We start from the raw sequence: 22,520 nt of genomic DNA on the forward strand, positions 1-22,520 counted from the left end.
GATACCCATCTGATTCCAAGGATAGGTTGCTAGGCAAGCTTATATGGGCTAAGGATTCAGAAAGAAGTTGTCAGATAAGAAGGCACTCCAAAATGTATTGTGCTCTTCAATTCCCTGGATTATTACATCCGTTTCAAGTTCTTTGAAAGAGCTGGATACAGACTTAAAAAACATTTTTAACGTTTATAATCCTTGAGAAAGACGGAGTGGAACTTACTCAGCAATTGTGGCTTGACGTCCAGTACAATCATATGGGCAACATGTAAAATAGTCTCCTCAGATGTAACCAAATATGCAAATCACTACAGTCCACTGGGTCATGATATAACCCCACAATAGAGCTGCCAATGCCAAACTGGACTCCTATGACAGCTGTGACAGCGTGAAAGTCAGCAGGTGAAACATCTCCAGCCTTTTTGTTGTAGCAGTGGGAAATGCCTGCCAAACCTCTGGCTAAGCAGCTATTTAAAGGTACATGAGGATCTTTCAAGGCTAAGTATTGGCAGTCCTAGTCCTTTGTGTTGAAATGGATGTTCACCCCTGCTCTGGAAGGCAGATGAAGCAATTCTCTACCAGATTTTTTTTTTAAAAGAAAAAACTAGGGAGAGTTTAGGAGAAAAGGCCAGTGAAAAGGAACAAATTGCAAGGTAGACAGAGAGACTAACAAGTCTTCCCCTCCCATTCTATGGTTTTAGTCAATGAGATGCCTCTTTCTCCCATTTAACTCCCCACATGCTTAAATCCACAATGGGAGGTCCCACTGTGTGGGACCTCCTTACATCTGAGGAGACTCCAGCTGAAACAAGCAAGAATACAGGACAGTGCCTTCTTGGCGGTGCACCCACCCTGTGGAACTCTTTGCTTCAGAGAATCCTTTTGGTCCCTTCTCCATCTGGTTTTAAACATTACATCAATGAGCTTTTTACCTGGGTGGAAACCAATTAGTGGTTTTGTCGTTCCTTATGCCCAATTATGCCAATTGATGCTCCATTTGAAATTGTGATAATATTTTACCTTTTTTTTTTTTAAATGGAGCATAATGTAGAGACTAAGGGATTGAGTTGCAGTAAGGACCTCCTTGGTTTGAATTTTGCCTCTGTTGTGAACTCACTGGGTGGCCTTGGGCAAACCATTCCCACTCAGTCCTAGCTCCCCAACTGCAATATGGGAAAGATAATGCTTAGTGGCTGAGGTGACGTGTAGCAGACTGTCACCAGAACACTGTGCCCCAGAGCTGATGTGGACTTGACAGCAGTCTCAACGCTGTTCAGATCCAGTGGTTGTGCAAGCAATGCTAACTGCAGTTTTTCCTATTCGCCATAAGGGCAAAAACTGTGGAAGCACTATTTGCACAACCACTAGTTTTTAACAGCGTTGAGGCACAACATTCTGGTGATGGAATCTATGGCACATCGTATTTTACAGGATTGCTGTAAGATTACAAATACATGTGAAATACTTTGCCAACTCAACAATGCTATACAAATGCTAAGTATTATCATCATCATATTGGTTATGATGGATTGTTAGCAACTTTGAGGGACCAGAGCAAATGGAAAGGCAGAGTAAATATATTTTAACAAATAAAAAAGAAATAAGCAGCTTACCTTCCCTGTGGCTGGCTCCCATAACAGCATAATAATAGCAGCACTGTTAGCAGCATCAAGGATGCCCCAGGCCAATGGAAACAGGAGCAGCGGTTACCATGGTATAGGAAACTAGTCTTCCACTCCTCCTAGAAAAAGGATGGAAAGATACTGCATCGACAAAATGGAACCTTGGTTTCTTCTAAGCAGGAGAGACCCGATAAAAGTCAATTCCACTGGGGAATGAACACTATACTCATAAGGTTATTTCCCACGCTGCTCATCATCATTTATATAAACTACATATATACATTAAAGAACTGCCTCCTTCCATATGAGCTTGCCTGCCAAGGTAGTCACAAGAGGCTCTACTCCATGTCTCATCACCAAATGAAATACAGATGGCGGTGACAGTCTCTTTTTGGTAACAGCACCCATATAGCAGGCGTTTGTGGCAGTGGCACCCAGGATACATGGGCACCCTCCTGGGCACTCTGAAACATGCAACTTTGACAAGAAACAGAACGAGACAGCAGGATGGGAGAAGGAAGGGTGCAAGACTTGTTGCTCCAGGCAGTGCACCAACCTGACAATGTTCAGTCTTCTTCCTTCCCCTAGACCTGGCAACTGCTGTCAGCCTGCCTCAGCTCCAGCAAGATTGGAACTTCTACTTTCCCAACCACTGCCCCTAGTGGAAATGGACTAGTAGCCGATAGTCACCTTCCAACTCTCAGTAATAGAAGGAGTCTTTTTCTCCATCTACACAGTATACAATTGCTTATAACAATATTTTACTGTCTAAGAAATGCACAGCATGTTCTTAAAACAATTCACATGCATGCAACAAAATGGCATTTTCTCCTAGAATTGTCACATGCACCTTCCATGAAGCCATCTTCTTCCTTTCCTTCTGATGTCCCTCTAGCAGTGTAGATAGCTGGTCTCTCAGGATGGCCAGAGCCTTTGTTGTGGTCAGGCCCAGATTTGTAGTCATCTCATCCTGGAGAACAGTAAAATGCAAAGGTAACTATTTCCTAGCAATTTCTGCGTTCGCCTAGCCACTAAGTATTCTGGGCACTATCTCTCCTGGTCTTCTTCCTGCATCTGCTTCTCCCTCAAGTCCTCATATCTTCCCATATTCTCAAGTCTTCAGTTCTGACCAGAGAAGGCTCCACAGAAAGAAAATGACAATTAATAATATGATCTCATCTCAATGGCAATGCTTCCCTGTTTCCAAGTGGAGCTCCAACAGATATTCTCCCCAATGACCTTCTGTATATAGGAACTCATCTCTGAAAGTCTCATAATCCTATTGCCTGTTCACACTGGCTTAACTGATGTATGCGGAAACAAAGACTGGGAGCAACTCAACACAGCCAATCACAGGCTGCTTAAGACTCTAGTCAGATGCCCCAGCATAGCAAATAAGCAGAGTAGCATTTAGCAAACCCAATATTCTTTTGCGTACCTGCCCCCACTTAGAAAAAACTAGAACTGGGGGGGGGGAACTTTCTGAAGCAAGCAAGTTCAGCACCTCACTCTGGATCATCTTAGGGTGCCTACATGATCTCTAAATAATATCAATCTCACAAACAGTTATGAGACTACGTATATAGAAAATGTAAACAGTTCCTATACAACCCATTCTGGATCAATAGTTGGCACCACACAGATCAGTTTTCACCATGCTGTTCTGGAACAATATAATCCAGTGTATTTGTATCATCACCCACTTTTGCCAGTGTTATTATACCTACCCAAGGAAGGAGGACAACAAAAGAGTAAGGCTCCTCTTTCCAAGGCCTCTATCTTTATGTAACGTATTCCCTCCTGTAGTGCAGTACAAGAGAAGGGTGATTCATCACATACGGCATGGGAGGTTCTGCACCTGCTCCCTGGACTGGCATCAGGGGTCAAAGACCCAGGGCCCTCAGTAGGGTTCACTGCTGATCCCGGAAACCACCTCTTTGTCCATAGCTTTGGGCAGTGGGGAGAGAGCATCATGCCTGGGGGAAAGATCCACTCTGCCACTGCCTCTTTTACACCCCCATCCCATCCAACAGGACAAGCCCCACCACAAACCTCGGGAAGCTCATCTAGATAGGGAGAGAGAGCCACAGAGGGCAGTTTGCCGAGAGGCCTCTAATTTGGAGCTGGCTCCTCCTGCTTCTCAAGTACTGCCTACTCAGCCCAGCAGGCTAAGTCTATTCCCCTAAAGCCCATTGATTTGGTTACTCCCTAGTACCTACCAGTCAGAATTTATTTGCAAGTTCTCCTCTGCAAACCGCATTGAGCTTTAGTGCTGCTCCTGCTCATTTCTAAGCAGGCCGCACAGTAGAATTCCCCAGTAAATTGTGCCCCATGCTGATTAGAGGAGAAGTGCCATTTGGGTGTTTAACTTCAGAAACAAAGAGGTCTTGGACAGGGCCTGCCTTTAATGGTGGACTATGGATACGCAAAATGTACAGACAGGACCTCTAAGGGAACTGTGCTAAAAGCAGTACTAAAGTAAGGAGGAGTCCTGGATTACTGGCAACAACTACCACTCTAGGAAGGTGTCACCCATGCCAAACCCCACCACTGATCTTCAAGCTGCTATGGATAGAGCAGATACAGCTAACAAAGGGCAAAGGCCCAGCACTGTCCAACATCTAGAGCCCCATACAGTTTAAGACTAGTCCTGACCAGCAAATCAAACCAATCTGAGGTTGCCATCTAAACTGAATCACCTCCGGCTCTCACTTGATCTTTTTAGCATATGAAGATGCAAATCTTTCTGCAGCAAAACTAACATCTAAAATAAGCCAATTCTCATGAAGCACAGGCAAGTGACGATACTGCATCCCTGGCAGAACTAAGAATAAACCCTGACGTAATTCTCCTTCTGCTTGGCTGGTTTTAGGGATTAGAAGAAAACAGCTCCCTTATTTCTGTTGGATGAAGACCAGATTATATCAACTCATGGCAAAACATATGTTTCCCTCACTACCACCACAATCGCCACCACCAAAAAACAACAACAACGAAGACACAAGCAGAACTCTTGGCCGTCCATGTTAACGCAACCCTTGCAAGTTCTAAGAAAGCAGGTATTTTTGCCACATTGACAGGATTCTTGCAGAGGGAGGAATACCTCCAAGATGGAATCCTTTTCCCTGGGAGTTTTTCAGAGAGACAGATCTTGGTCAGCAATGCTTTAGGAATAGGATTTCCTGACTTAGGACAAGGACGACACACGCCATTGGTTCCCATCCAACTTTAGGATTCTAATTTTGGCAAAGACTGAATTGCATAGAGTTGGATTGCACAATTTTGGCCCTCCTGCAGATGTTGGACTACAACTCCCGTCATCCCTGACTATTGGCCACTGTGGCTGGGAATGATGGGAGTTGTAATCCAAAAATGCTGGAAGCCTTGCAGAAGGATTCAATAGTTGCTTCTAGCTAGGGCACTAGGACTCCTGAATGGTTGCCATTTGGCACCAGGCCAAGGCTCAGCATCTGGACATTAAAGCAAATTCCATGTGAGTTGGCAGATCACACTTCTTCCTATTCTCCCAGAACTAAATCCTCCCCCATCAATGTATTCATCTCACTTCACCAAAAGCCTTTCCCTCTTTTGCCTTGCAACTTTTATTGAATAACTTCAATAAATTTCCCAATATATTCTGCTTGCAGAATATGGATGTATTTTTTAAAAAATACTTAAATAATGTATACTTTCTTGCTAGAAGGTACACAGGATTCTGACCACTGAAAGCCTGCATGAAGGAATGACTTAGGGCTACTTAACATTATGGTAACAAAGGACAGATGCATTATTTAGTCAGTTAGGTTATTGCAAGACTACAAAGGATATTTGTCTGCATACTGTGTGTACCCATCATTACTGCATACTTCTGAGTACCCATTACATACAAGAGCCATGCAGCTTTTGGCCACATGCAACATCACAGGGAGATTGGGAACCATGTTTCCCCGACATATACATGTAATATATACTGGATGAAGAGAAGAGGAAAGGAGAGCATGAACGACAATGAATTGCTTTCACAGATAATGGAAAATACTGTGTGCACATGTCTACAGGTATGTACAAAGAAACTCTTTTAACATGCAAAATGGTATGGGTACAAAGAGCAGAAGCAATGTCCCCTTTTTTCAACTGCCATAAGTCTCTCAAATTGTTAGTTTGGAGACAGGAGTGTTTCTCTAATCTGTTTAGAGTCATCTGGAGTGGCTATCAGCCTCTTGCAGCAGTATTCAACAGTGAAGAACATCATCAGAATCCTCCACGTAATACTTGTCCTCTTTCTTTCTTTCTTTCTTTCTTTTTTTTTTGAGATATCCCCTTTGGCAAGCAGAGAAATTTGGTTACTTGAATTGTAGGGAGATGATTAGGTACCAATTAGCATAGACTAACAGAGCTGTGTGGTGTAGTGGTTAGAGTGTTGGACTAAGACCGGGGAGACCCAAGTTCAAATCCCCATTCAGCCATGACACTCACTGAGTGACTCTGGGCCAGTCACTTTTCTCTAAGCCTAACATACCTCACAGAGTTGTTGTGAGGAAAAACATAACCATGTACACCACTCCGGGCTCTTTGGAGGATGAGCGGGATATAAATGTAATAAATAAATGTAATAAATAAATAAAATAAATAAAATTGGCTACTCACCCCTCTCAATTAGTTTTTGTATAAAGTATTTCATTTGGGCACTATAATAAGAAAAGCCAATGGACAAACATGAACTCTGAAATATCAGCTTGAGGCAACTTTGGATGTAACTTTCCTCCTTTCCAAGGATACCCTTGCTTCTCACATTATGGGTCTGACCCTTTGGACGTTATAAATGTGCGCGCATGCATGCTGGCTTTTTATCCACCTTTTCCTATTAACTTCATCATAAACTAAGCAGGCAAGAGTAATTTCTGAAGCACCCCTGGCTATTCCTGCTTGAACATGTTTATATCCCCAAAATCTATGCTGCAATCAGCCAGCTACTAGTCCTTGAGGTGCCACTGCATTCTTTATCCTTTTTTTTTTTTTTTGCAGACACAGTTTCTTACACTATCCTTTAGTTGACTTGGTAGCTAATTCCCCAGAAATTAGATATAGCAGCAACCCTAAATTCTGCCACACAAAAAATGCATGGCACCAAGGATTATAACTGAAAAACTAAGTGGCTAGACAGCTTGGGATTGGTTCCAACATGTATTCAATAAATTAGGAAGGAGAATGCTGAGTGGGACAATGCAATTGTGTTCTCAGCACTGGTGCCTGCTGCATAGTCTGTGTTTATTTTCCAACACAGTAAGCAATTGCTCATTCCACTGCATTAACATTTGCCTGCTTCAGCAAACAGCTATTTCAAGATTAAATGAACCTATACCCCAATTCTTAAAAAAGAGAAAAAGAGAAATGCATAGCTGCAACGGAGCACCAAGTGGTTTCCATGCACTAAACTACAAGGAAGGTAAATCTAACTTGCAATGCTACAGGTAAACAACCAACCCATTGTATTAAGATATTATCAATATTCTACATGCTTAAACCAATAGTTAAGGTACTGGGGGGGAGGAAGGGGGCAACGCATAGGCCAGTCACAAAATGGAATATTGTTTACTCATTGTGTAGGCTCCTTCTTGCTGCTTGGTCCAAAGACATCTCACGTGTGGGTTATGCTTTCCCATGTGACTCTAGAAGGCAGGACTATGTAAATTAAGTTAAGCTTTTTAAGACTATGAGGAGCAAACGCCCTTCAGTTCTTTTAGGTCAAGAGGCGACAAGCACCTCAATGAAGAAAAGACTACCTCAATGAGAAAAAAACATGCCAGAAACAGCTGGAACCATCTAACTTAACAAAAAAAAATGGGTGTCCGCCCCGGCAGTTCACTGAGGTATGAAGAAAAGCACACATATATATAGCAGATTAATAAGAAAAAGGGGTATGCTAACCCAAAATCCCTGTAAAGGAGGCATGCTGGTGTCAAGAGCAAGTCAAGACGCCCTTGGACTCAGCAGCAAGAAGGAACCTTCATGGTGAGTTACTAATGCTCCATTCTCCACTGCTGTAGTCCAAGGGCGTCTCACATGTGGGGACATACCACAGCCCTAAGTCCAACCAGGGAGGGTGCACCGTGCCTACTCTGAAGGGAGAACCTGCTGGAGGACTTGCCTCCCAAACGCTGCCTGGGCAGGGGCGAAGGCATCCAATCTGTAATGTCTAGTAAAAGTGGAAGGCATCTGCCAGGTGGCTGCCCTATAAATATCTTGGACAGGAGTGTTCGTAGAGAAAGTTGCAGTCGCAGATGCAACCCTCGTGGAGTGCGTAAACATTTTAGTGGGCACCCTGAGGTTCTGTAACTCATAGGCCAAGGCTATACAGGCCTTCAACCACCACGCTATAGTGGCTGCTGTAACAGGCTGGCCCATAAAATGTGGCAAAAAGGAAACAAAAAAGAGACTCCATAACTCTAATGTGCTTTGTACGCTTAATGTACACCTTGAGGTACCTATGAATGTTGAACTTCTCAGGCCTTCTCTGCCAGGTGAAATGGCTTAGGGCAGAAGGAAGACAGAACAACATCTTGCGAGACATGAAAAGGTGATGCCACTTTAGGCCAAAAAAAAAGAGAGGTCTGGAATGAGTTTAAACTGAATCTGCAGGGAAATATACTGAGGTTTTTGTGCACAGATAAGACCCTGAGCTCAGACACCCTGTGTGCTGAGGTAACGGCAACAAGGAACACCAATTTGAAAGAGTACACGGAGCGGAATCGTGGACAACCAGCGTGGATCCGGGTGACACACTGGGCCCTGCTGAAGAAGGTCTGGTGTGACTGGGAGCATCAGATGTGCCTCTGTGGCCAGGTTGGCAAGCTCTGCGAACTACAGTCTTCTTGGCCAGAATGGAGCCCCTAGGATGAGCTGAGCCTTCAGGATCGTGACTCTGCGGAGTACCCGGGCTAGGAGCGGAGTGGGCAGAAAGGCATACAGGAAGCCTTTCGGCCATGGTGAGGAGAGCACATCCGCTTCCACTTGTTGACATGCAAAGGTAAATCTTGCCCCACAAACCTTTTGGAGTTCTTTGAGAGTGTAAACAAGTGTGTGGATCAAGTTGATCCAGTTGACATAGTATACCTGGACTTCCAAAAAGCTTTCGACAAAATTTCCTCATCAAAGACTCCTGAGTTCTAAGAAAACTTAGCAGTCATGGGATAAGGGGACAAGTACATGTGTAGATTGCTAACTGGTTGAAGAACAGGAAACAGAGGCTAGGGATAAATGGAGAAAGAATGGAGGAAAGAAAAAAGTGGGGTCCCCCAGGGATCTGTATGAGGCTGGTGCTTTTTAATTTATTCATAAATGATCTAGAAATAGGGGTAAGCAGCGAGGTGGCCAAATTTGCAGATGATACCATACTCTTTCGGGTAGTGAAATCCAAAACGGATTGTGGGGAGCTCCAAAAGGATCTCTCCAAATTAGGGGAGCGGGCGACAAAGTGGCAAATGCGGTTCAATGTTGGCAAGTGTAAAGTGATGCACATTGGGACGAAAAACCCCAACTTCAAGTATACATTGATGGGATCTGAGCTGTCAGTGACTGACCAGGAGAAGGACTTTGGGGTCGTGGTGGTGAAAGTGTCAGCTTGTTGAAAGTGTCGACTCAAAGTGTTGCAGCTGTGAAAAAGGCCAATTCCATGCTAGGGATCATTAGGAAGGGGATTGAAAATTAAACGGCTAATATTATAATGCCCTTATACAAAACAATGGTGCAGCCACACCTGGAGTACTGCATACAGTTCTGGCCACCACATCTTAAAAAGGACATTGTAGAACTGGAAAAGGTGCAGAAGAGGGCAACCAAGATGATCAGGGGCCTAGAGCACCAAATTGATTGCCACGAAGTTTAGGACTAGCAAACAGAGCTACTTTTTACACAACACATAATCAACTTGTGGAATTCTCTGCCACAAGCTGTGGTGACAGCCAACAACCTGGATGGCTTTAAGAGGGGTTTGCATAAGATGGAGGAGAAGTCTACCAATGGCTACTAGTCAAAGGGCTATAGGCCACAGTTTCTCAACCACCGGTCCTGGGACCGGTGCCAGTCCACGGATGGTTGAGTGCTAGTCCGTGCCTGGGATCCACCCACCCCCCAACAAGTGCCCAATAAAATCCTTCAATTTTTCACATGACACACAGCAGCACAAAGAGGAAGAGGAGGAGAGTGATGAGTGACATAGGCGCGGGATCTGGCTTGCCTCATCTTCACACTGCTCCACGTGCTGCTGGGATTGAAGTACCGCATGCACTCAAGGCTACTGCTATTGAGTGATTAGAGCTAGAATCGGGAGGAGAAGGTGTGCGCCAGTTAATTAATGAGGGTAGGGGTGGGAACTTTACGTTACTTTACTTTAACTAACAACCTTTACTTTACGTGAGTGCAAGCTCTTTTGTGATGGCATGTCCAGGAACCAATGCCCAGCTCTGTGCTTTCCCTGCTCTGGTGCAAGAGCTCTGCTCTCCCCCAGAGGCACAGGGCATGGGAAGCACCAGGCTCTCTGGCCGGCTGGAGCGGCGGCTGCCCCTGAGGTTGCCTTCCTGCTGCTACCGCCTCGGTGGTGCCACAACCCGGGCAGACTGGGAGTTGCCCCTGCCTCGGGGTGCGAGGAGGCTTGGCCCTGCCACTGCTGCCGGCTCACTTCAGGGCCTGGTGGTAGTTCCTACCATCAAAAGCCCTGGAAGAAGCAGAGCAGCCAGGAGTTGCATGCACCTGGTGTGTATGTGCAGGGAGCTTCGTGCCCTCTCCCCAAGGGAGGCCCACCTGCTGGGAAGGGCAGTGTGGCTGTGGGCAGCGGCAGCAGCAGCAGCAGCAGCAGCAGCAGGCAGCCCTGGAGCATATGGGCTGCCTTTTCTTGGGAGGCCTCTACTGTCTCACACTTCATGACGGGGCGGGGGCAACCTTGCTGCTGCTGCTGTTGGTCTCCTGCCAGGAAAGTGCAAGAAACGGCAGCAGCAGAAGAGAGGCGACCTAGGAGCAGGAGGATGAGGCCCTTGGATCGCGCAGGAGTCCCATGAGCGGAGGCTGCCGCCACCACCCTAGGAAGTGCTGGCCTGGACCCCACACACAATGGGGTGGACTCTCTTAGCTGAACAGTCCACTCGAGGCCTGCGTGGGGCGAGGCAGTTGGCTAGTTCAGCTGCCGCTTCCCCACTTCTCTGCTAATGCCACATGGGGAGGTTTAAGAGGTCAGAGTGGGTGGAGGAGCAGCCCTTGTGAAATCTCCCCAGGCACCAACTCAGGAGTGGGGAGTGGGGAGAGGGAGTGCCTCTTGAAACCTCCTGCCTTCCCTAGCAGGCGGACGAGCAGTGACCATCGTTGCCTTTGCTGTACCGTGTGCCCACAAGAGCAGAAGCGAAGGCTGAAGCCAGGAGCAGGATGACTCCCCACCCCCACCCCCGTGGGGTGTTCTGCACCATGAGCACGGAGACTGCTCACCGTAGAGTAGCTGCTGAACTCACCGTAGCCTTGTAACCCCGTGGCGATGGTTCTTACCATCACCTGCTGAGGTTACAGATTTGAGGTCCTGGGGGTCTGACAAAGAGCTGCTGAGGAGAGTGGGATGTGTGTGAGAGAACTGTAAGCAGAAAACCAGCACACAGGCAGGGAGTGCTTTATTCTTTCTGCTTCCCCCCAACCCAGCGGCAATTCCAGCTGCATGTTTGCCTCTGGGGAAGCAGCACAGGCTTCCAACTGTACCCCTAGGAGACCAGAGTTCAAATCCCCATTCAGCTATGATACGTGCTGGGTGACTCTGGGCAAGTCACTTCTCTCTCAGCCTAACCTACTTCACAGGGTTGTTGTGAGGAGAAACTCAAGTACGTAGTACACCGCTCTGGGCTTCTTGGAGGAAGAGCAGGATATAACATGTAAATAACAACAACAACCCCCAGTGAGGCACTACCTTGGCGTGGTTGTGGGGCTTGTGTGCTCTGAGGAAGGTGAGAGCTATGCCAGAGGTTCAACCATACTGGACAGGTCTCACCAGAGGAGCCAGACAAAGAGTGCCCCTCCCATCAACAATATGGTGAGATGTAACTTTAATAAATCTATACCGGATCGGTCGTCGCCCGGGTCAACAAGGACCGCGCCAGGTGCTGGAGTCCCTGGACATCTGGTGGCAAGTGGGCAACAGGACTCAGGATCTTCAGTTGAGCAACCAGGGCTGGAGACTGCAAGGTTACTGGAAGAAACATCACTTAACCGAAAAAAAATATACAAAAAATGCCAACAAGGAAATAATGATCTGCTATTACAAGTCTAGTCCAACTAGAAGAGGTTATTTAAAAAGAATGTACCAAATTTGGAAAGAGAAGCATCCAGATACAGAAATTACAGAACAAAGACTAGCAGACCAGAGAAGATTCATAATAAGAAATAAAGTATTCACAGAAGTTGAGCTGGAAGAACTGCAAAGAGCAACACAGGCTCAAGATATGGAAGAAGAATGACCACCAACTGAAGAAGTTGCTCAGGCGCAGGAGGAGGAAATAGAGGATGCCACTGTTGCTGAACTGTTTCAAAATCAAAACCAGGCAACCTCCCCTTTGCCTTCACCTCAAAAACCCAAATGCTGTTTAACAGAAAAGCAACAAGAACTAAAGCAAAAAATAACTGAGCACATGAACCAAACAACCACCAGGGTTCAACTTCCAGCTCTAAAAACAGTTGCTAAAAAACAACTTGCTCAGGCATTAAAAGATGTCAGTGCTGCACTTGCAGAAATAACAACCAATAATTTGCAAGAAACAAACCAACTAATGTACAGTGCTGCAACAATAACAACGCAAGACCTCAGATATAAGATCAGTGGACCTGTAAAAAAAGAGAGCAGTACATCACCTAAATGGAAGATTAGATTAGAAAATAAGATCGCCAGGCTTAGATCAGATGCTAGTAAATTGAAAGATATGAAAGACAAGAAGCTGAAGAATGAAAACACCAAACAGTATCTGATCCAAAAATACCACCTAGATTCAAGGAAAATTAGAGAAGTCCTGGAAAAAATAAAGCAGCAAATAACAGCAGTGTCAAAGAAGATTAGCAGGTATGAAGCCAGAATTACACAACACAGGCAGAATCTCCAATTCCAGTCGAATCAGAGACATTTCTACCAAAGCATAGAAGGAGAAACTGCAAGAAACATAGGAATGCCAAAGAAAGAAGAAACAGTGCAATTCTGGGGGAAATTATGGGACAATCCAATAGATTATAATAAAAAAGCAGGCTGGATGAAAGAGGTCAAAAAATGTAACCAACAAATGCAAGATCTAATAATAACACCAGAATTAATAAGTGAAAGAGCAAAGAAAATTAATAATTGGACTGCTCCAGGCGGCAATGAACTGCATGGCTTTTGGCTTAAACACCTAACAAGCCTTCATAAACAACTATCAAAACAGTTCAATCACATTTTGCAAGACGGTGATATTGTACAATGGCTAACAACTGGGAAAACTCATCTCATCATGAAAGACCCAGCAAAAGGTGTAGTTCCAAGTAATTATAGACCGATAACCTGCCTGCCAACCATGTTCAAATTATTAACTAGAATAATAGCAGATGAAGTGATGCAACACTTATTAACTAACAAACAGCTTCCAGTTGAACAGAAAGGAAATTGCCCGAACAACAGAGGCACAAAAGACCAGCTGCTGATTGACAAAATGATTTTAGAAAATTGCAGGAGAAGAAAAACCAATCTAAGTGTTGCATGGATTGACTACAAGAAAGCCTTCGACTCATTGCCTCACACATGGATACTAAAATGTTTAGAAACAACTGGTGTCAGCAAAAACATTCAGATATTTATTTAAAAAGCAATGAGCATGTGGAGTACACAGTTAACAATCAATGGCGAGACACTTGGACAGGTTAGCATTAGAAGAGGCATTTTCCAAGGGGACTCAGTATCCCCTCTGTTGTTTGTAATCGCCATGACTCCACTTTCACAAATACTAAACAAAACAGGCCTCGGATACCAAACATCTAAAACATCAAGTCAAATCAACCATCTGCTGTACATGGACGATCTGAAGTTGTATGGAAAGTCCCAGTCAGAAATTGAATCACTGCTAAACGCTGCCCGTATATTCAGTAGCGATATAGCAATGGAGTTTGGACTAGACAAGTGTGATGCATTAATAATGAACAGAGGAAAAACAACAAAAACAGAAGAAATAGAACTGCCCAATGGAAGCAAGATCAAGAACCTGGAAGAGAAAGAACATTACAAATACTTGGGCATTCTCCAGACTGATAACATTGCACACAGTGAAGTTAAAAGAAAAATTGGAAGTGAATATATCAGGAGAGTTAGAAAAATCCTCAAGTCCAAACTCAATGGCGGGAACACCATACAAGCCATAAACACCTGGGCTATACCTGTTATCAGATACACTGCAGGAATAACAGACTGGACCCAGGCAGAGCTAGAGACGCTAGATCGTAAGACCAGGAAAATCATGACCATCAACCATGCTCTGCACCCCCACAGTGATGTAGATAGGCTATACCTCCCTCGCAGCTCAGGTGGAAGAGGAATGCTGCAAGTCCATCAAACAGTCGAGGAGGAGAAAAGAGGCCTTGAAGAATATATAAGGGACAGTGAAGAAGATGCACAAAGGCATGACAAGGTAGCAGGGATGATACACAGGAACATCTGCAAAACATACAAGCTACCTGTAGCCAAAAATTGGTGGGACCATAAAATTGAAAAGGTTGAATAAAATGAAGATGTAAAAATTTTATGGGACTTCCGACTACAAACAGACAAACATCTGCCACACAATACACCAGATATAACTGTAGTTGAGAAGAAAGAAAAACAAGTTAAAATAATCGACATAGCAATACCAGGGGATAGGAGAATAGAAGAAAAAGAAATAGAAAAAATCACAAAATACAAAGATCTACAAATTGAAATTGAAAGGCTGTGGCAAAAGATGACCAAAATAATCCCAGTGGTAATTGGCACCCTGGGGGCAGTTCCAAAAGACCTTGAAGAGCACCTCAACACCATAGGGGCCACAGAAATCACCATCAGCCAATTCCAAAAAGCAACTTTACTGGGAACACCCTATATTCTGCGACGATATCTATAACAGCAACAACATTGACAATAAAATTCAGCCATCCCAGGTCCTTGGGAAGGACTCAATGTCTGGATAAAACAAACCAGTCAATAAGACCTGTCTGACTGTGTAAACAAGAAATAATAATTAATAATAATTGTTCACCCAGGCTTTTAGATTCAGGGGTTCTCAACCTAGGGTCCCCAGATGTTGGTGGACTTCAACTCCCATAATGGCCAAATGCCATTGTGGTTGGAGGTTATGGGAGTTGAAGTCCACCAACATCTGGGGACCCAAGGTTGAGAACCCCATGTTTGCTTTTAAATTATTCTAGTTTTAATGCTTATATCATTTTAATTGTAAACTGCCCAGAGATGCAAGTTTTGGGCAGTATAGAAGTCTGTTAAATAAATAAATAGATAAACTTAAACTTGAAAAGCTTTTACTAGCTGCTGGTCTGGGAAACTGTACATGAAGAATGTAACGGTCCTTGACTCCAAAAAGGTTGAGCAACACTGCTATAGGCCACCTCCAGCCTCAGAGGCAGGATGCCTCTGAGTACCAGCTGCAGGGGAGTAACAGCAAGAGAGAGGGCATGCCTTCGACTCCTGCCTGTGGGCTTCCAGCAGCATCTGGTGGGCCACTGTGTGAAAGAGGATGCTGGACTAGATGGGCCTTGGGCCTGATCCAGCAGGGCTGTTCTTATGTTGGGCAGGTCCTCTTTTCCCCTGAGAGCTGGGGCTCTGGGTCAGAGAGTTCAGATGGATGCATATGCTTCTCTCTCCATTTAGACTCTGACCTCCTCTTTTTAGATTTCTTAATATGTTTTCGCTTTTTAGGGGCTGGCACCTCTGAACCAGAAGAAGCCACACTGGAGGAGAGGGGAGAGGAAACCTACCTGGTTAGCTTCCTTTTTTAACATCCCCGCTGATAATCTCTCTCAAAAGGAGCTTGCTAACAAGTCCCTGAACCATGTGCCCCAGGTAGACAGCACATCCCCCGGCATCTGCGATAATACTTGGCCCACTGGAGAAGGTTGGGACAGGGCCCAGTTCCTGCTCCTTTAGACGTTGATGTGGCCTTAGCAGACCCAGTCCTCTTTGGGGCCTTTTGGACACCATTGCTTGTCGAGTCGGGCCAGTTTTTTCTTCTGCATGACCCACAAGACCTCGATGGGAGTACAGGGATAGTGGGAATGCAGCCACTGCTGGTGATCAGCTCAGAGGGCTGGCAGAAAGCAGCAGCAAGGTCAATGTTTGGACCACTTCCCCCACCCTCAGAAATGGCGCCTGGTGAGTCCTTCAGCTCCGGAATAATGCCAAATAGCTGATCAGCGGTGGCTGAGCATTTCGGAGTGCTGTAGCTGCCGCTGAGCAGGCCAGCAAACAAAGCCTCTGGGGCATATTCCCAACTGCTCCGACGGCCCTCAGTAGGCCCTGTTGTTGTTTCCCTTTTGGTACTCTAATGTGGAGTACCCTGCTAGCCCTTTCCATGCAGCAAAGGGAAGGGAAGAGGTGGAGAAAGAGGAAGGGAAGAGAGTAAGTAAGGAGGAAAGGAGTAGCGAGGGAAAAGCTAGGAAAGTTTTGAAGAGGCAGACTGAGAGGAAAAAAGTCTAAGAGAGAGTTGAGGAAGAGCAGCCTTAGAGCCATGCAGGACTAAAAGAACTGGGGGGGGGGGGGTTTGCTCCTCCCAGTCTTAAAAAGCTTAATTTAATTTACATAGTCCTGCCTTTTAGTCACATGGGAAAGCATAACCCACACATGAGACTACAGCAGCAGAGAAAGGCCGATTCACATGTCATGTTCAGTGCATGTGCATCTGTGTACTACAGTACACTCATGAGCCCTATTCAGACAATAAGGCTATTCACACAAGCAGCCTAGCCTGGGCTTTGCTGCTCATGTGCAGCGCTGAGAGCGAGACCACTCCCAGCGCTGCCCTCCTACAAACCCTGCTTTTTACCCTGGCCTTTAGCAGAGATAAAGGGCATGAACGCACCCTTAACCCTGGTACCAGAGTGCGTGGTAACACTCAGGTTGCAGTCTGAGTGGACACAGAGAAATGAAATTAATAAATAAAACCCTATGGCCAATCTTTATCTTTAGCCAGAGTGAAGGGATCAGGAATAGAAATCAAAGCATGATCCTGATGCCATTTGTGATTATGTTTGCCCCACCATCTAGTGTGTCTGTTTTTGTTTTTATTTTTAAGTTTTAATCATCACCAGTTAAGCAGGGGACAAGAACAGACTGTCTGGATCATTTCAGGTTTGTGTTCTGCCAGTACCGCAGTGCTCACTGAGCATTGTTGTTCTGTGCTCTACAAATCTGTTACACAGGTTAGACTCCTCTGAGGCATAATGGATAGATACATGAGAAGGTGTTACTTTGACAACTGGCACTGTACAGGGAGTTAGTTATGTAACAGCCATCAAGAGGGCGGGGAGTGAACAACCAGCTTCTTCTCAATTGTAGGAGCAAACAGGTGTCACATCCACCATCACATGCAATCTCTCAGGGGCATCCATTCACATTAGAAATGAATGTGAAGGCAGAATATTTGCTCTGTCAGGATTACACACACACACACACACACACACACACACACACTACCTGAATCTAAGACTAGTTTTCTTTTTTCAAGTTCTTTGATATTAGCAATCAGAGTCATCTTAAATTCAGAGTTTGCTTCTATTTGGGTAAATACAGTATACTGCCACCAAAACCTCTCTCTCTCTCTCAAAGCAATGAACACCAATATTTGAGGTACCAGTCCAGGATGGACTGGGGAAAGCAGCATTTCTGAGATTTTCCCCACCCCTGGTTATTATAGGAGTGCCTGAAATAACTCAAGCCTGTTGTCAACATCACCAGTTTGCAGCCACTGCTATACCATCAAACAAGCACATGACATTCAAAGAAAGGTTTGTACAGGCAGATTAAGAGTACCCCTGCTAACTGGGCAGAGGGGCACCTTTTAAAGTGGTGGTTCTCTGTATTTAGCAGGAGAAGAGCAACTTTCCGTATACAGTCCCAGCACAGCATCCCTCCAGTGGCTGTTGCTGATGTCTACTACTTTGTGTTTCTTTTCAAACGTGAGCCTTTTGGAGATAGGGAATCATCTTCTTTTTCTCTCTCTCTAGGTGAACCACTTTGAGAACTTTTCTGTTGAAAAGTGGCACACACACAAATAATAAAAGCTGGTTTCAGACCCCGTGTAGCTACGGGATCAACTACTCCCACAGGCCTGTTCATACTTTGAGATAATTTTGACGTGTCCTTCTCCGAAAACCCCCTCATCTGAACTGCAGTGGGTGTCAACTGGGGATAAGGTCTTCTTAGCAGTGAATCCCATTTCTGGAACATTTTCCCCAGGGAAGCTCACCAGGCACATGAGTTTATGTTCTCTTAGAGCCAAGCAAAGACTCTTTGTTCCCCACCCACCCAGGCCTTTTAATGCTTAGCCCCTTTTAGCATTGTTTTAGACTTCTACTGTTTTGTCACTGTATGCTTTAAAGTTCAAACATGTATATTTTATTAATATCTTTATTTGTACACAATTGGAAACACTTGTGCTGAAGGGCAGGATATAAATGTTTAAAATAAAAAATAAAATAAGGCAAGCAAGGCCATCAGATAAAAATAATAGACACACATTTCACATTAGACACATCCATGATCCATTATAACACCTGCCTAATCTCTATTGTTGCTCCCTCAGCAGTTTTCATGTTACATAGCATGAAGGCCAGAAGAGAATTAGCATCAAAATGAAGGTTTATTATCACATTACAAGCCAAATTGCCATCAAGCCTTCAGCCTCTCTGTAGCTCAGCAATAGAAAAACAAGTTTCCCCCCTCAACACTGGGAAGGACAACATATTATTCTTGGCAATCTGTAGGAGAATGGTGTTTAACCCAACAGTTTTCTGGTTCATTGCTGCTCGAGTCTCTCCACATGGGAAATCCCTGTGTGAAGTCAAGAGCACAGCAAGAACTGGCAAGAATTTGCCATCTCTTTGGCAGGTGGACTCCACCAACAATCCTACAACGTATACTCAAGTCTGCTGCATGGATTTCTAGTGGGCATGGCTCCCATGATCTCATGAATTTCTAACGGGAAAAGCTTTGCAAAAAGCCTGTTTCACAAATTAAACAGGGCTATAAACCACACTCAGTATGTAGCATGCAGAGGAGAAATGTCACAGAAGAAAGAACCACCAGCTACAAGTTACCAGACAATTTACATGTCATGTCTTAGTAACTGCCCTTAGCAATCCAATGTCAAATGAAAAAGGACATGGGTAACCAATCCATGACACAAGGAATGGGGGTTTGTGGCACAAGGTGGGGTATAAATTTAACAAATGAATGAAAGATAGTTATTCATGTCTCAGGTCCAGCTTGTGGACTTCTCGGGCATTTAGCTGGCCACTGAGGGAGGCCAGCTGCTGGCCTGGATGGACCTTTGGTCTGATTCAGCTGGGCTCTTCTTCATTATCGTTTTTACCCTGCTGCACTCAAAGTGGCATACAATAAAAACAAGATCTAAATATTAAAAGCAATATTTTACTTTGTAAAAGTAAAATGGGACTTCCGTTGGTGTACCGATCACTCCACTGCCCAACAGAGTCCCTAACTGAGCTGACAGGCCTGGTTGCAGAGCTGGCACTGGAGTCACTCAGACTGTTGGTAGTGGGGGACTTCAATGTTTTACTTTGGGACCAGGTTGTCAGGCACGGCTCAGGAGTTCATAGTGGCCATGATGACTATTGACCTATCTCAAGTGGTCTCTGGACTGACGTATGACGCTGGTCACATGCTCAATTTGGTCTTTTGCTCTGATCAGGGTGGTGTTCTATGGGTGGGGACTCCTGTTATTTCCTCATTGTCATGGATGGACCACCATCTGGGTAAGATATTATTTGCAGCTGCAACCCACCTCTGCAGGAATGAAGGACCTATTAGACTCAGCTGGTCCTCCTGAGAAGGTTACTGGATCCAATAGGATTCCAAAAAGCCTTGGAAGGGTTTCAGTTTGGCTCTGTCAATGATTCTCTCAATGCTCTGGAGCAAAGAGCAGGTGACACAATCGCTCCCAAGTGTCCTCTCAGACCTGCTTCAAAACTAGCACCATGATATTCAGAAGAATTACAGGAGCTGAACAGTGAGGTAGACAACAAGTGGAGGAAGACTTGGCACAAATCCAACAGATCATATTTGAAGATCTATGCTCTGGCAATATGGGTGGCAAAGCAGTAGTTCTTTTCTGCCTGCATTGCTCCCGCAAGTTCATGTCCAGTGGAGTTATCTAGGACTGTGAGAGGGCTAGTATGTGCCCCTCCCCCTTGAACTCAAATTTCGAACCATCAATCACCCGCTATGATGTTAATGACTTTTTTGCGGATAACATCTCTCATTCGGGCCAAACAGAATTCTACATTTATTGCAGAGTCTACTAGGGAGGTGTCCAACAACACCTCCCTCTTATTGGATCAGATTGGATCACTTTCAGTTTGTGACTCCTGAGGATGTGGATAAGCTGCTTCAGACTTTATGTCTTACCACCTATTCTCTTGACCCTTTCCCAACTTAGCTTATTTCACCTGCCAGTAGTACTATCAGAGAAGGTTTGGTACATTTTATAAATGCTTCTCTGAGGGAGTGCAGGATGCCTCCTTGCCTTAAGGAGGCTACTATTAGACCATACTTAAAGAAACCTGCACTGGATCTCCCAGAGTTAACCAATTATAGACCTGTCTCCAATCTTTCATGGGTTGGGCAAGATGATTGAGAGGGTGGTGGCCTCTCAGCTCCAGGCAGGTAACAGATTATCTAGACCAAGGCTGCTCAGCTTTAGTCCTCCTGCAGACGTTGGCCTATAACTCCCATAATCCTGGCTATTGGCCACTGTGGCTGGGGATAATGGGAGTTGCAAATCATGGGAGTTGCAGTCCAAAAAGAGCTGGGGAGCTTGTTGAGCAGGCCTGTCTAGACCCATTTCAAACTGGCTTTCAGGCAGGCTACAGGGTTGAGACTGCCTTGGTTGACCTGATGGATGATCTCCAATTGGGTACTTACAGTATGACTCAATTGATCCTTTTGGCTCTCTCGGTGGCTTTCAAAGCCATCAGCCATAGTATCCTTCTGGGTTGCCTGAGCAAGTTGGGATTGGGTGGCACTGTTTTGCAGTGGTTCCATTCCTTTTTTTTTTAATAGAATATTAATTTTCAAAATAAAAAGTAGATAAAGGAGAGATACAACAATAGTTTTCGGAAATATCAAGTAACACACATTTTGAAAAAAGAAAATAAACAGCAACCTCTTCCCACACTTTTCACCGCCCATAGTTTGATAACTAAAGAAACAACCTAACATTTCATAATTACAGGTATGATAAAAAGCCAATTCTATTGAGTAAAAAAGAATCATTTCTATAAAAATCATTTTTATAGAAAAATCATTTCTTTAAAAATGCCAAGTTAATGAACAGAATAACACCCTTTTCTGCAATATTTTATACCATTTTTACCTTGTGTATACAAAAGAACATAAAACTGAATAAAAAAGCAACCTAACATTCCGTAATTACAGATAAGAATGATTTTTAAAAAAACAATTCTATTGAGTAAAAAAGAGTCATTTCTATTAAAAAGCCAAGTTAACAAACGGCAAAACACACCTTTCTGCAATATTTTATGCCGTGTTTACCTTGTGTACACAGAAGATCATAAATCAAATCCCGACACTGGGAACAAGTGGAGACCTTGTTGAATGTTGTAATTTATAAAAGGCTCCCAAACAGATATAAATGACTCCGAAGAGAGACCCTTCTTGTAAGCTGAGACTTTCAAAATTGATGCATAATCCCATAGCTTCAAATAACAGAGGGAATCACAGGTACCCGCCAGTTTGTGGTGAATGTAATCCTTGCTGCGGTAATCATATATAGAAATAGCTCATTAAGTTTAGAAGAAATGTAAGGTTTAGTCATACTGAGAAGAAATATTTCTGGAACATTGGTGGTTCCATTCCTACCTCTGGCAGATTCCAGATAGTGTTGCTTGGAGACTGTTGCTCTGCAAAGCGGGAGTTAATGGAGTTCCACAAGGCTCCATACTGTCTCCAATGCTTTTCAACATCTTCATGAAACCGCTGGGGGTGATCATCTGGTGCAGGGCGTTATCAATATGCTGATGACACCCAAATCTATTTCTCTATATCAACTTCATCATGTAATGGCATAACTTCCCTAAATGCCTGCCTGGAGGTGGTAATCGGCTAGGTGAGGGATAACAAGCTGAAATTGAATCCAAATAAGACGAAGGTACTGACTAGGGGTGTGTGTCAGAATTTGAGCGATGGTTTAGATCTGCCTGTTCTGGACAGGGTTCACTCCCCAAGAACGAACAAGTATTTAGCTTGGGAATGCTCCTGGATCCCAAACTCTCTCTGGTTTATTGGGCTGAGGCAGAGGCCAGGGGTGCTTTTTATCAGCTTCGGCCGATATGTCAGCGGGGCCCATTTCTGGAGGGAAATGACCTTAGAACAGTGGTACATATGCTAGCAATCTCCAGGTTTGACTATTGTAATGCACTCTACGTGGGGCTGCCTTTGTACATAGTCTGGAAGCTACTATTGGTGCAGAATGCAGCAGCCAGACTTCAAGAGGCCATAACCCAAGAGGCCATATAACACCAAACTTTTAAAAACTGCACTGGCTGCCGATATGTTTCCGAGCAAAATACAAAGTGCTGGTTATTACCTATAAAGCCCTGAATGGCTGGGGTCCAGGG

At 44.5% G+C, this 22,520-nt stretch overlaps 1 protein-coding gene across 8 annotated transcripts in view; it reads right to left on the reverse strand.

The window, feature by feature from the left end:
* Positions 1–22,520, reverse strand: part of TMEM94 (transmembrane protein 94) — a 123,678-nt gene that overhangs the window by 71,053 nt on the left and 30,105 nt on the right. For all 8 annotated transcript variants that reach the window (XM_053302915.1, XM_053302912.1, XM_053302908.1 and 5 more), the window contains 2 exons: positions 2,467–2,586; positions 1,608–1,735 (listed from right to left, as the gene is read on the reverse strand). In XM_053302915.1, the coding sequence (XP_053158890.1) occupies positions 1,608–1,735; positions 2,467–2,580 (242 nt within the window). In that variant the 5' untranslated portion in view covers positions 2,581–2,586. The remainder of the gene's footprint in view (positions 1–1,607; positions 1,736–2,466; positions 2,587–22,520) is intronic.

The sequence above is a fragment of the Hemicordylus capensis genome, chromosome 2 (genome assembly GCF_027244095.1).
Source record: "Hemicordylus capensis ecotype Gifberg chromosome 2, rHemCap1.1.pri, whole genome shotgun sequence".
Lineage (NCBI taxonomy): Eukaryota > Metazoa > Chordata > Lepidosauria > Squamata > Cordylidae > Hemicordylus > Hemicordylus capensis.